The sequence below is a fragment of the Pristis pectinata genome, chromosome 6 (assembly GCF_009764475.1).
Source record: "Pristis pectinata isolate sPriPec2 chromosome 6, sPriPec2.1.pri, whole genome shotgun sequence".
In the NCBI taxonomy this organism is placed as follows: Eukaryota; Metazoa; Chordata; class Chondrichthyes; order Rhinopristiformes; family Pristidae; genus Pristis; species Pristis pectinata.
Window position 1 is genome coordinate 72,549,222 of NC_067410.1, and position 13,425 is coordinate 72,562,646.

At 41.2% G+C, this 13,425-nt stretch overlaps 1 protein-coding gene across 3 annotated transcripts in view; it reads left to right on the plus strand.

Annotated features, from left to right (window-relative positions):
* pik3cb (phosphatidylinositol-4,5-bisphosphate 3-kinase, catalytic subunit beta) overlaps positions 1-13,425 on the plus strand; it is a 158,873-nt gene that overhangs the window by 69,294 nt on the left and 76,154 nt on the right. For all 3 annotated transcript variants that reach the window (XM_052018267.1, XM_052018265.1, XM_052018268.1), the window contains exons 2-3: positions 12,260-12,446; positions 13,164-13,392. In XM_052018267.1, coding sequence (XP_051874227.1) covers positions 12,291-12,446; positions 13,164-13,392 — 385 coding nt within the window. In that variant the 5' untranslated portion in view covers positions 12,260-12,290. The remainder of the gene's footprint in view (positions 1-12,259; positions 12,447-13,163; positions 13,393-13,425) is intronic.

Genomic DNA, 13,425 nt, shown 5'->3' on the forward strand with positions numbered 1-13,425 from the left:
TATTATCACTGACATATGACACGAAATTTGTTGTTTTGCAGCAGCAGTACAGTGCAAGTGTAGTACAGTACTGTGGTGTCATTGGTGAATTGACAGATGATGTTTGAGCTGTGCTTGGCTACACAGTCATGAGTGTAGAGAGAGTAGAGCAGTGGGCTAAGCACAGATCCTTGATGTTCGCCTGTGTTGATTGTCAGTGAAGAGGAGATGTTATTAGCGGCAATGACTGTGCTCTCCCAATAAGGAAGTTGAGGATCCAGTTGCAGAGGGAGGTACAGAGGCTCAAGTTTTGAAGCTTGCTGATTAATACTGAAAGATGTTGAATACAGTGTTGAATGCCAAGCTGTAATCGATAAACAGCAGCTTGATGTATGTTTTGCAGTTGTCTAGGTGCTATTTTTCTGATGTCTAGGTATGGGGTCAGAGCTCAGCAAAACGCCATTGGAAGCTGTTGTTCAAACTAGAGCAACAGCCCAGGAGAAGGATAAAAATCTGTGTTGAGTGGAGTGGCTGAAGTCAACCACATATCCTCTGCCCAGCTGCTCATCCACTAGCTAAGTGAGCCAGGTTATCTGGTTCCACTCCTGTCTATTTAACCATGGCCAGCAATAATGGTTTCTCTTCCTTTCCTGCATTTTTACCAGTGTGTATTTCTTTTTCTTTTATTCATAAGCCATCAAATCTGTTGAGCAGAGGTGTTAAAGGTGACAGGTTTGGTCTTCCCAACATAAACTGGGGAAAGCTTAAGCTCTTCCATTTATGGACAGTGGATATGCAGACCTGCAGAAGAGTTGAGCAAGGTGTGGAAGGTAGAGATGTTGTCATGGCATTCATTGAGAACTTACCTTCTTGCCATTCATTTTCTGTGATTGTCCCAAAAGTTCACCTGAACTGATGGAAGTATCATTTGGCTGACATTGATGAGCGAGTAATTGTCTTTGGATGCTTTTGGACACACAGGCATAGACCTCTGCCTCTCCCCTTTAGCCTTGATGAGTAACACTGCAGTGACTTTGAGAATGCATTAAAGTATTTGTTTGTGTGTGTGTGTGTGTGTGTGTGTGTGTATGGGTGTGAGTGCTTGAATCCTTATAGCAGAGTCTCATCTCCAATTGTCTTGGACCTCCTTTCCATTGGACCAAAAACCTGTTGAGCTTGTGTGGAAGGTGGTGTTTGCTAACCACTCCATATTAAAAAGAATCATGCACACTCAATATAAAGTTATAAATTTCAAAACAAACATGTGCTTTCTTTAAATTTGCTTTATCTCCAGATTTTATGGACTACTAATCTTGTGAGGTTCAGGGTTTGAGGGGGCAAATAACATTCACCTCTAGAGGGAGGCAGGGCAGAGGGTACCGGGGGAATAAAGCAAGTAACAAAGCAACTGGGACCTGTTTGAGAAAAATCTTTGTCAGTAGCTGGAGTTTTTGACCTAGATTATTAACTAAGTGCTCACCATTTTGTTAACTCACAATATCATTTTACATGACTGCACAAAGCTGCACTAACCTCAGTGCTGAGCACGAGTTTGCATGTGGAATTTGCTTATTACGCAGTCAGAGGCACAAAGAGTAAACAGTCACATTCTTGGGCTTCATTAATTCATTCTTATACCATGTGCTCTATTTCAACTTTTTTTTCTGGTAAATTCTTTTGAGTTTATAGGAATTAAATAAATGGCTATTTATGCATGCATTTCTGATCAGCATCAGCAATAAATGAAAGTGTCACAATTTCAGACCAGTCTGCTTCAAAGACAACTATTTACATTTGATAAGCATCTCTCATGGAACATTATCTGGGGTGATTTGCAAGCACTACACCATTTTTTAAAAAACACAGATCCTGTTGAAGGAGCTTTTTTAGATAAAAGAGCAGAGTAATAAATCTGAAGATGAGTATCCTTTTATTTCCAGACAAACATGACATAGTCTGGAACCATGTAACTAATATGGTTGAAAATCTGAGGACAACTGAATTTTACCTATTGCATAGCTGCTGCCCTTATTTGGGTGAGCAAGATGCCTGAGGAGCTCCACCAGAATAAACATAATTCTCACACTAAGCACACAATATTAACAACTGGACTTAACTCATTGAGGAATGTGAGGAATTGTTAAGTGCTATATTAACAGGATTTTCATTGACCTACTCTTTTTTTTTAGGCATATCTTTTCAACATTAAAAAGTGTAGCATGGAGGAGGGGTGCATTTTGGTCAGGACATTGGACCATTGGTTTATTATTGCCATGGGTGCAATGCCTTTTTGCAGAACAGACATGATCTTGACTTTGAGACCACATTCATCAATTCTTTCTTCCACATCACTGACGTACTTAAAATATTAATGCAACCTTTGGTCAGATTTTAATTACTCATTGACAAAGCTACTGGAATGGACTTGAATCATGAACTGGAACAAAGACTGTGTATACATCTGAAATAAAAATAGAAAATGCAGAAAAGACTCTGGACAGGCAGTATCTGTAGAGAAAGAAATCTGTGTCTGTACTAAACAGAACATTGTATTCTCTCTCTGAAATTCATTCTGTTGATTCCCCCCCACCAGAAAAATAGTTTGTCTACCTACCCATCTTTTCAATCATAGTGCACTCTATATTAGCTCAGCCCTTGCTGATGGGAGATGAATTCCAGATACAAGGCATGACACTCTGACTATTAAATACCAAATAGTCCACAAACTGAGGATGAATTTCTGGGCAAGTATTTTGGCTTATAAGGAAAATTATTTGGCTTTGACTCTTAGTTTCACTGAGAAGTTCTCCTGCTTGTCCTTTCCAATGAACTCTGAACCAAATATCAACTTTTTCAGAAGTATTTTATACCCATTGGTATAAATCCTTCAGAGCTTGATTTTTCCCATCTTTTGTTTTCGTTTCCTTGCACATCCTGCAAACTGAAATGTTTCTTAACTGATGGCAATACCCTGAGAAAGTTTCTTAATTCGTTGCCTTAAAGAGGAGCAGCAACTGGATCAATATGCACCAAATTGTAAAGTGTACAAACCAATCAGTAATGCTGATAGCACAATTTTTCACAACATTGATACCAATACTGTTGCTCTTGTAATTCCTTCTTGTGAATTAACTGGATAAACATACCCCCAATTCTGTTGTTACATTGTATATTGCTTTTCCACTTTAATTAATTGAAAATAATGCTGTGCAGTAGAATTGCGAAGTTTGTGGAATATGGTTGTCAGCAGCCTCTTGAAACGAGTTGTTCAGTTTTATATCAGCTCGCTTGTTTTCTTGATCAGTTTTGTAACCTGCTGAATATTTCTCGTATTGTTGCCTTTCACAAACTAAAATACTTCACGTCTGCAGAATTTTGGTTACAAGCAATTGATGTAAGGAAGTAAATTGTATCAAAATTCATCTGTACATTCCCTCTGTCACCTCATTACAGATTTTAAAGAAACCACACCTCTTATATTTTACTAGACCAAAACAAAACTGGCTTAAAGACTTTAATATTTCAACTCTATTCGCCACCTTCACCTGAATTAAATCCACATGTTTAAGGACTTTGAAACCAAATGCCTTGACAGTCATACGGGTTTTAATCCATATATTTTGTTTATCCATCAAGATGCATGATTAGTAATTTAATTGTGGAAGAGATATTTTGGTGCTGATCATTTGAAGTTGTGTATTAACATGATAAAAATGTTTTCTTTGTGGTCTTGTCAAACTGTGGTTAAATGGAAAGCAGAAAGAACTGAATTGACAAGCCCAGCATTCCACTGACCTGCAGTTCCACCATATAACTTCACCAGGAACTGTAGATGAGTTACTGTGGCAGCTTTTAACATTTTAATTTGGTTATATAATGATCCTGCTCCTTAAATACCTTTTTTATATCTGCAAAATCCATATAAAAACAATGACTACATGTAGACAATGAAGCCATGACATTAATAACACCCAGTTTTTGAGCCATTGGTTTCAAAATGGAGTGTACAATGTGTCCACACCAGCAGCAGGCATGACTGTTATTGTTCCAGTGAAGGCATTAGTCTTACAGGCATGATTAACTTCTGCTGAACTTATACTGTGCAATTAGATGATAATTATTTAATTCAGTATACAATGTTAATTTGTTGCAAAGGCTGCTATTTTGGAACTCAGTGCTACAGATGATACCCTCCCTTAACTTAACACAGCTAAATGCATAAACATGAAGTAACCCACCAGGCACTGTTAAAAGGGGATCATGAGTTATGCACAGAATGGTTGGTCTTGATATCCTCTGTTTGTTGCTGCAATAGTTTGATGCTGTTCCAAATTCCAGAGTGTGAGCTGGGGTTGGCAGATGCTAAGATATGTTATTCTGTCTTTCAGGATTCTGCATGAACCATTTGCTTCTAGATATTGATGTATTAGGGGGCACTTGAAGGCATTGCCACCCAGTGTGTTCACAGAGCAATTTTCTTCCTAGAATTTGAGCAAGGAACAATGTTTGAGATATATGCACTTTAGTAAAGAGATTGTTGTTGAAATTGTTGCAGCCACAGTTCCAACCTCTGAGCAGGGCAAGGACTGCATTACCAGAGCCTGTGAAGGTAATGGTAGCTATAACATTTTATGCATCTGGTTCCTTCAAGTCTAATGCTGGAGTTATTAATAATATCTTGGAGTTTGCAATGCATGGTTGCACTCTATTTTTCATGTGTCTTATCAGAGACAAACAGACAGTGTAAGCACAAAGATCTGCCAGAATTTCAGCCTTACCTAATAGTGCAGGGTGCTATTGACTACTTGCATGTTGCCTTACAGATGTCACTTACCAAATTTGCCATCTGTTGAAATGGAAAGGGGTCCTATTCCCTCGATGTGTAGTTGGTGTTCACCCATTGCCCATCATACAAGTCAAGATTCTAATGTATATGTTAATTTGTGTCTTCAATATTTTAACCGTCATGGCTAACCATGAGTGACAAAGGCTATACAGTAATTCTAATTCATAAACCCCACACGCCTCCACAGAATGTCCACATTGGGAGCATTGCTGCCACAATGGACATGATAGAGCAGACCATTCCCACACTGAAGCAACAGGCTCACAACTGCAAGGACAAGCCAGGGAACTATAGTCTGAGCCTAGCATCAGTGGTGGGAAAGTCACTGGAAGGGCTTCTGAGGGACAGGATTTACCAAGATTTGGAAAGGTAAGGACTAATTAGGAATAGTCAGCATGGCTTTATGCATGAGAAATCATGTCTCTCAAATTTGATAGAGTTTTTTTTGTTTGAAGAGGTGACCAAGAGGATTGATGAGGGCAAGGCAGTAGATGTTGTCCATATGGCCTTTGAAATTGTCCCGCATGGTGGGCTAGTCTGGAAGCTTGGATCATGTGGGATCCAGGCTGGGCTAGCCAGTTGGATACAATATTGGCTTAGTGGAAGGCTGTTATTCAGATTGGAGGACTGTGACCAGTGGTGTTCTACAGGCATTGGTGCTGGGTCCCTGTTGTTTGTCATCTACATTAATGATTTGGGTGACAATGTTAGTAAGTTTGTGATGACTGAAATGGCAGTAAGTAACTGAAGTGGCAGTCAGAGAGTACTTTGGCTCTAGTGACCATAATTCTATTAGTTTTAAGATAGTGATGGAAAAGGGTAGGACAGATCCCCAGGTTAGGGTCATAAACTGGAGCAGGGCTAATTTTGGGGGAATTAAGCAGGATCGAGCAGAGGTTGATTGGGTGAGCCTGTTTGATGGGAAAGGAATGAATAGCAAGTGGGAAGCTTTTAAGATTGTGTTATCAAGAGTCCAGGAGCAGTGTGTTCCTGTTAAGGTGAAGGGTAAACTTGGCAAGTTTAGGGAACCCTGGCTGAAGAGAGAGGTTGAGGCTCTGGTCACGAAAAGGAAGGAAGCATGCATTGGATTTAGGAGGTCAGGGATGAGTGAATCCCTTGATGACTATAAAAGATTAAGAATACTATTAAGAAGGAAATCAGGAGGGCAAAGAGAGGGTTTGAGATGGATCTGGCAGGTAAGATTAAGGAAAATCCCAAGAGGTTCTATAGATATATTAAGAGTAAAATGGTGGCAAGGGAGAGAGTAGGTCCCCCTAGAGATCAGCAGGGTTGCATATGTCTCGAGCTGCAGGAGATGGCTGGGATTTTTAATGAATATTTCTCTTCAGTGTTTACTGAGGAGAACATCATGGTTGCTCAAGAGATCAGGGAAACAAGTGGTGATGTTTTGGAGGACATTCATATTACCAGGGAGGAGGTATTTGCAGCCTGACGCGCAGTAAGGTGGATAAATCCCCAGGGCCTGACTGAGTGCATCCTTGGACTTTGTGGGAGGCTAGAGAAGAAGTTGTGGAGGTCCTTGATGAAGCAAATTTCTCAGCAATAGCCACTGGTGAAGTTCCTGAAGGCTGGAAGGTGGCTAATATTCCGTTGTTTAAGAAGGGCAGCAAGGACAAGCCATGGAACTACAAGTTAGTCAGCTTGACATCAGTAGTGGGGAAGTTACTGGAGGGAATTCTGAGGGGCAGGATCTACCAGCATTTGAATAGACAGAGTCTAATTAGGAGGAGTCAGCATGGCTTTATGCATGGAAAGTCATGCTTGATGAAGAGTTTTTTTGAAGAGGTAACCAAAAAGTTAGATGAGGGTAGGGCAGTGGATGTTGTCTGTTTGGACTTCAACAAGGCTTTTGACAAGGTCCCACATGGTAGGCTGGTCTGGAAGGTTAGGTCCCATGGAATCCATGGAGAACTAGTTAGGTGGATTCAAAATTAGCTTGGAGGTAGGAAGAAGAGGGTGGTGATTGAAGTTGTTTCTCGGAATGGAGACCAGTGACTAGTGTTGTGCCATCAGGGTCAGTGTTGGACCTTTGTTAGTCGTTATCTATATAAATGATCTGGATGCGAATGCACATGGCTTGATCAGTAAGTTTGCGGATGACACGAAGTTAGGAGGTGGTGTTGATAGTGAAGAAGGTTATCGTAGACTACAGGGGGATCTTGATCAGTTAGGGAAGTGGGTGGAGGAGTGGCAAATGGATTTCAATACAGGTGAGGTGATGCATTTTGGAAAGTAAAACCAGTGTAGGACTTATACTATGAATGGTAGGGCACTAGGGAGTGTAATGGAACAGAGAGACCCTAGGAGTACAAGTGCATAGTTTATTGAAAGTGATGTTACAGGTAGACAGGGTGGTGAAAAAGGCTGGCCTTCATCAGTCAGGGCACTGAGTATAGGAGTTGGGACATTATGTTGCAGTTGTGTAAGTTATTGATGAGGCCACACTTGGAGTACTGTATACAGTTTTGGTCACCCTGTTATAAGATAGATGTGGTTAAACTGGAAAGAGTGCAGAAAAGATTTACGTGGATGTTGCCAGGACTAGAAGGCCTGAGTTGTAGGGAGGGGTTGGCCAGGCTGGGTCTCTATTCCTTGGAACACAGGAGAATGAGGGGTGACCTTGCAGAAATTTTTAAAATTATGAGAGGCATAGATAAGGTAGATGGTAACAGTCTTTTCCCCCAGCATAGGGGAGTCCAAAACTAGGGGGTAGAGATTTAGGATGAGAGGGGAAAGATTTAAAAAGGACCTAAGGGGCAACTTTTTCACGCAGAGGGTGGTGAATACATGGAACGAGCTGCCAGAGGAAGTGGTTGAGGCAAGTACAATAATATCAGTTAAGAAGCACTTGGATCGGTACATGAAGGGGTGGGGCTAAGACGGATATGAGTGGAACACAGGAAATTGGGACTAGCTGGGTGGGCACCGTGGTCGGCATGGACTCATTGGGGCAAAAGGCCTGTATCCGTGCTGTATTGCTCTATGACACCAAAATTAGTGGTGTAGTGGACAGTGAAGAAAGTTGTCTAAGATTACAACAAGATCTAGATGAACTGGGAAAGTGGATCAATGAATGACAGATGAAATTTAACTCTGACAAGTGCGTGGTATTGCATTTTGGTCAGTTAAACCAAAGCAGGACTTGCACAGTAAGTGGTAGTGCCCTGAAGAATGTTGCATAATGGAGAGACCTAGGAATAGAGTTACATAGTTCCCTGAAAGTGAGGATAGGCAGGGTGGTGAAGAAGACATTTGGCCATCGTACCTTCATCAGTCAGGGCACTGAGTACAGGAGTTGGGACGTCATGTTACGACTGTACAAATTTTTGGTGAGACCACACTTGGAGTATTGTGTGCATTTCTGGTCACCCAGCTATGGGAAAGATGTCATTAAGCTGGAAGGTGTACAGAAAAGATTCACAAGGATTGGACTGGAGGACTTGAGTTATAAGGAGAGGCGGGTTAAGCTGGGACTCTTTTTTTTTCCCCCTGGAGTGAAGGAGGCTGTGTGGTAACCTTTATAGAGGTGTATAAAATCATGAAGAGCATAAATAAGGTGGATAGTCAGGGTAGGGGGAGTCTAAAACTAGAGGGCATAGGTTTAAGGTGGGAGGGGAAAAATCTGAAGGGGATGTAAGGGGCAACTTTTTCACAGGATGGTGGGTGTATGGAATGAGCTGCCAGAGGAAGCTGTGGAGGTGGATACAATTACCATACTTAAAGGACACATGGACAGGTACCAGGATAGGAAAGGTTTGGAGGGATATGAGTCAAACGTGGGGAAATGGGACTAGCTGTAGTAGACAACTTGGTCAGCATGGATGAGTTGGGCCAAAGGGCCTTTTTCCATCCTGTATAATTCAATGATTCTATGACCTGGACTGCCCAGGTGGAGCCCTGCAGCACATGCCAACTTTTCTCAAACAAGGAGCAGGGGCACAAGAGTGAAGGCTGGAGGGAGGATGGAGCAGGAGAGTGGCTGGAATTTGGGCAACCCATATACATTCAGGCTGTGTGTGAAGAATTAGTTCAAGACCAAAACCAGGAACTGCAACCTCAATTCCCCATTCGCCGACAGTACCACTCTCCTTGCCTCCCCACTGACGCTGGCAATCACATTGCCTTTTTGGCTGCAATGGAAAAATACAAACCAACACAAGGTAAACATTCCACATTAAATATATAGATGGGTTCATTGCCTAATTAAATATAAAAGTCAAACAAGTCGCTGCTGTGCAGTTTTCTCCATGTCTCTTTACCTGGTCGAGGTAGTGCTAACCTCTGGCTATAGAACAGCTGGAGGAAGGTTGTTGACTTGTAAAGGAAGAACCTGAGGATGGCCTTGCAGAATTCTGGTCCTTGAAATCATGGCTTCAAGCCTCGCACTCTTGACAGGGTCACCGGCAGCCTGACTGGCAGGGAACAGCATTCATGGAGTTGCTGTTAACCTAAGGAGGACACACCAAATTAGTGCCCCATAGCGCCATTGCTACTTCCTTGGGTTAGTCTCTCAGCAGTTCCAGTAACGTGTTGGAGAGCTGATTGCTGTGTCACATTAGAAGTCCCTTCAACGTTGGAATCAACAATAACATTGGCTGCTTGTATACCTTGAGTCTCAGCTTGAGCTACAACTAAGAACCTGCTTTTGCTTCAGATACTACATGCAGGGGCAGACAGTTGTGAGGTAAAAATAATTACTTGCACCTTCTTTACAGTGCTGAATGATTAGCCGTGAGATTGATAAATGCTTTGGACCTCGTAACCTGCAGCTTAGGATTCAAAAGGTGAATGTATTGGTTGTGAACTTCCAAAATTGTCCAGTTTCTGGCAAATTGGAAACAAGCAGATGTAATGGTGGTGTTCAAAAAAGGAATGAGAGAATGAAACTGCTGCTTAGCCTAACATCATTGGGAGAATGATGATGGAATCCATCATTAAGCAAGTGATAACCGATCACCACGAAAAGCATGACATGATTAGACAAATTCAGCATCCCTTTATGAAAGTGAAATTGTGCTTAGCAATTTTATTGGACCTTTCTGAGGGTGTAACTAACAAGATAATAAAGGGAGCTGGTGAATGTAGTAAATTTGGATTTCCAAAGGACTTTTAATAAGATTCCTGCATGTTCAATCATTGCCTCTCATTCCAAGCACAAATTTGGTTTACAAAATGTTCCTGCTACTTGGACAGGTTGGGGGAATGGGCAAAGAAGTGGCAGGTGGAATACAGCATAGGGAAATGTATGGTCATGCACTTTGGTAGAAGGAATAAAGGCGTAGAGTATTTTCTAAATGAGGACCGAATTCAGAAATTGGAGGTGGAAAAGGGACTTGGGTGTCTTAGTGCAGGTTTCCCTAAAGGTTAACTTGCAGGTTGAGTTGGTAGTAAGGAAGGCAAATGCAAAGATAGCATTCATTTTGAGAGGACTATAATATAAAAGCAAGGATATAATGCTGAGGCTTTAAAAGGTGTTGGTCAGACCTCATTTGTATTATTGTGAGCAGTTTTGGGCCTCATATCTAAGGAAGGATGTGGTGGCTTTGGAGAGGGTCCAGAGGAGGTTTACAAGAGTGATCCTGGGGATGAAAGGGTTAATGTATGATGGGCATTTGATGGCTCTGGGCCTGTACTCACTAGAGTTTAGAAGGATGAGGGGGGAATCTCATTGAAACCTACCGAATACTGAAAGGCCTGGATAGAGTTGACATGGAGAGGATGTTTCCAGTAGTGGGAGAGTCTTGGACCAGAGGACACAGCCTCAGAATAGAAGAATGTCCTTTTAGAAGAGAGATGAGGAGGAATTTCTTTAGCAAGAGGGTGGTGAATCTGTGGAATTCATTGCCATAGACAGCTGTGGAGCCCAAGTTATTGGGTATATTTAAAGTGGAGGTTGATAGGTTCTTGATTAACAAGGGCATCAAGGGTTATGGGGAGAAGGCCGGAGAACAATATTGAGAGGGAAAAATAAATCAGCCATGATTGAATGGCGAAGCAGAATGGCCTAATTCTGCTCCTATATCTTATGGTCTTTATAAACCAATTTACCAATTTACCAAATCACTAAGAGTATGAGTTTTTTTTCATTATAAGCACGTAATATTTATTAGGAAATTTGCTTCAGTACAACAATGCAGTACTTAACAGAAATGGGAGTCGTATTCTGTTCTTCATTCTGTTTCAGCACACCATTTTTGACCTAACTGATCATTGTGGTTTGCATTGTGATCTTACAGAATCTGAATAGTGTTACTACATATTGTATTTACTTTAGCACCTAATTGGTAGGTTATTTGGCCAGTGTACATTGCCCCTGGTGTGTAGGTGAGTGGTAGAATCTGGAAGGAATTGACAGGGATGTGGGAAGGATGGGTTACAGGAAAAGTTGGTGGAAAATGTGATGGCTCTATGAGTTGGCAAAGACTCAACAGGCCAAATGACCGCTTTGTATGTCATGAGGGGAGGCCAAGTTATTGGGTGTATTTAAGGCAGAGATTAATTCTTGATTGGCAAGGGGGTTAAGAGTTCCAGGTAGGAGGCGGGAGAATGGGGCTGAAAAAAAATCCGTCATGATTGAATGGCAGAGCAGACTCGATGGGCCGAATGGCCTGATTCTGCTCCTATATCTTGTGGTCTTATTTTAGTCACAGTGCATTTCCCTTTATGAGGTGAATGCTGGCTTCAACTACTGCAGGCTAGCTTTAAGTAATATTAGAACCTAATGATTTTTGTGCCCACTGTTCCTAAATCAGCAGTTCAATTAGTATTGACCGCATGCAGAAACTGTAAGAAGCATGCAACATGAAGGTGCCTTGTTACCTGCATGATAGCAGATAAGTACAGGGTAAACAATGATCAACACCTGGAATTTTCCGGTTTAGCCCCCAAGAATTCTTTCCTGGATAAGACCAAATCAAATATCATTTCCTTCATGAAGAATTTTGCTTTTCATTTTTAGAAGCTCATTATAATGTTGGATTTATGGTTATTTTAATCCATATGTTTTTTGTAACCATGGTGACGATAATATTTCAGCATTGTACGTTGTGTTAATGTACATTTTATGTGTTATCCTTGAGATAATGGAATATTTTACAGGCTTCTGGGAGATCTCCTCTGGAGCTAGTATAGGTAGGTTAAAAGATGCACAGCCTCTGATAATGTGTGTCTATTACAAACCAATCACAATAGAATTCTGATTCTCGGCAACAGTTAAATTTTGTGGCGTGTGTGTCTGTCCCTCTGTCTCTCTCACTGCCTCTTCCTTTTTGCTCTCACTCATACTCTTTCTCTCACTCTCTCTCTGTATTGGTTGAATAATGGAGTAGCTTAAGTTTTGATGGTCTTCTGTTGGATAATGCTTTATCTCAACAAAATATCCTTTAATTGAACCACTGCTTTGTTTCTTCACAGGGCCATGATGTCATTATAGCGTTAACTTTTCATGATGCCTCCTGCTATGACAGACATCTTGGATATCTGGGCAGTTGATTCCCAGATCTCAGCGGATAACAGCATCACTGTAGACTTCTTGCTACCAACAGGGACGTACATTCAGTTGGATGTCCCACGAGAGGCCACCATTCAACATATCAAATTGGTAAGTGAGCTTGACATTGTGTTGGGCTTTTCATACACTCTTCACTGGTAGAAGTGGCAAAGGGAAATGGTGAGATTAATTCAACAGACTTCCCCTTCCTTTGAAATATTCTTCACTTTTTTCCATCCCATTGTCAGTTGATAAAGTTTCATTTCCAAAAAAATTAAAAGGCTGTATTTTTCTTTTGTACGCTTGTTGCTCAACATGAAAGCAGTGGAATAGGGTAAGTCTAAAGCAGCATATCAAAACACAAATTTTCTCATTTGGTTGAAGAAGTACATTGTTGGAAATGACTGGATGCAGTGTTGCACTCTGCTGCTACTGCCTAATCAGTCAGAGACCTTTTTTCATGTTGTTCTGAGTTCTGTTTCTATGTCTTTGTACCTGGTAAAGGTTCTGAGAAATAGCAAGTAACTAAAACAACTGGAAATGGTTTTGTGTTCCACTAGTGGTTCATGGAGTAAACCACAGTAAAAACTCTGGTTATTCAAAGATTGCAGTTAACCAATAGTCTGCCCAGGTGCTACTTCTATGTCAGTCTGCCCCTAAGTAGCTATATACCAACAGTCTACTCAGCAAATCTCAGCACCATCGGTTTTGGCTTTTTTGTTTAACCAAACAGATGGAATTTGAGTGAGCTTGATTAAATTTAGATCTGCCAGTTTAGTCAACTCAAGCTTGCATTTGAAGTTGGTCTCTCTTCTGGTTGTATTGCAGCTCCTATGGAGGCAGGCACAAGCTTATCCACTATACAATGTACTTGGCGAATCGGATTCCTATATGTTTCAATGTGTGAACCAGTCAGCAGTGCATGAAGAGCTGGAGGATGAATCTCGCCGTCTCTGTGATGTCAGACCTTTCCTCCCTGTTCTAAAGCTTGTAACTAGGAATTGCAATAGGGCTGAAAAACTACTGGATTCAAAAATTGGTGTTCTTATTGGGAAAGGTAAGGTCACTGCTTTGAATTTTTATTCTCCCT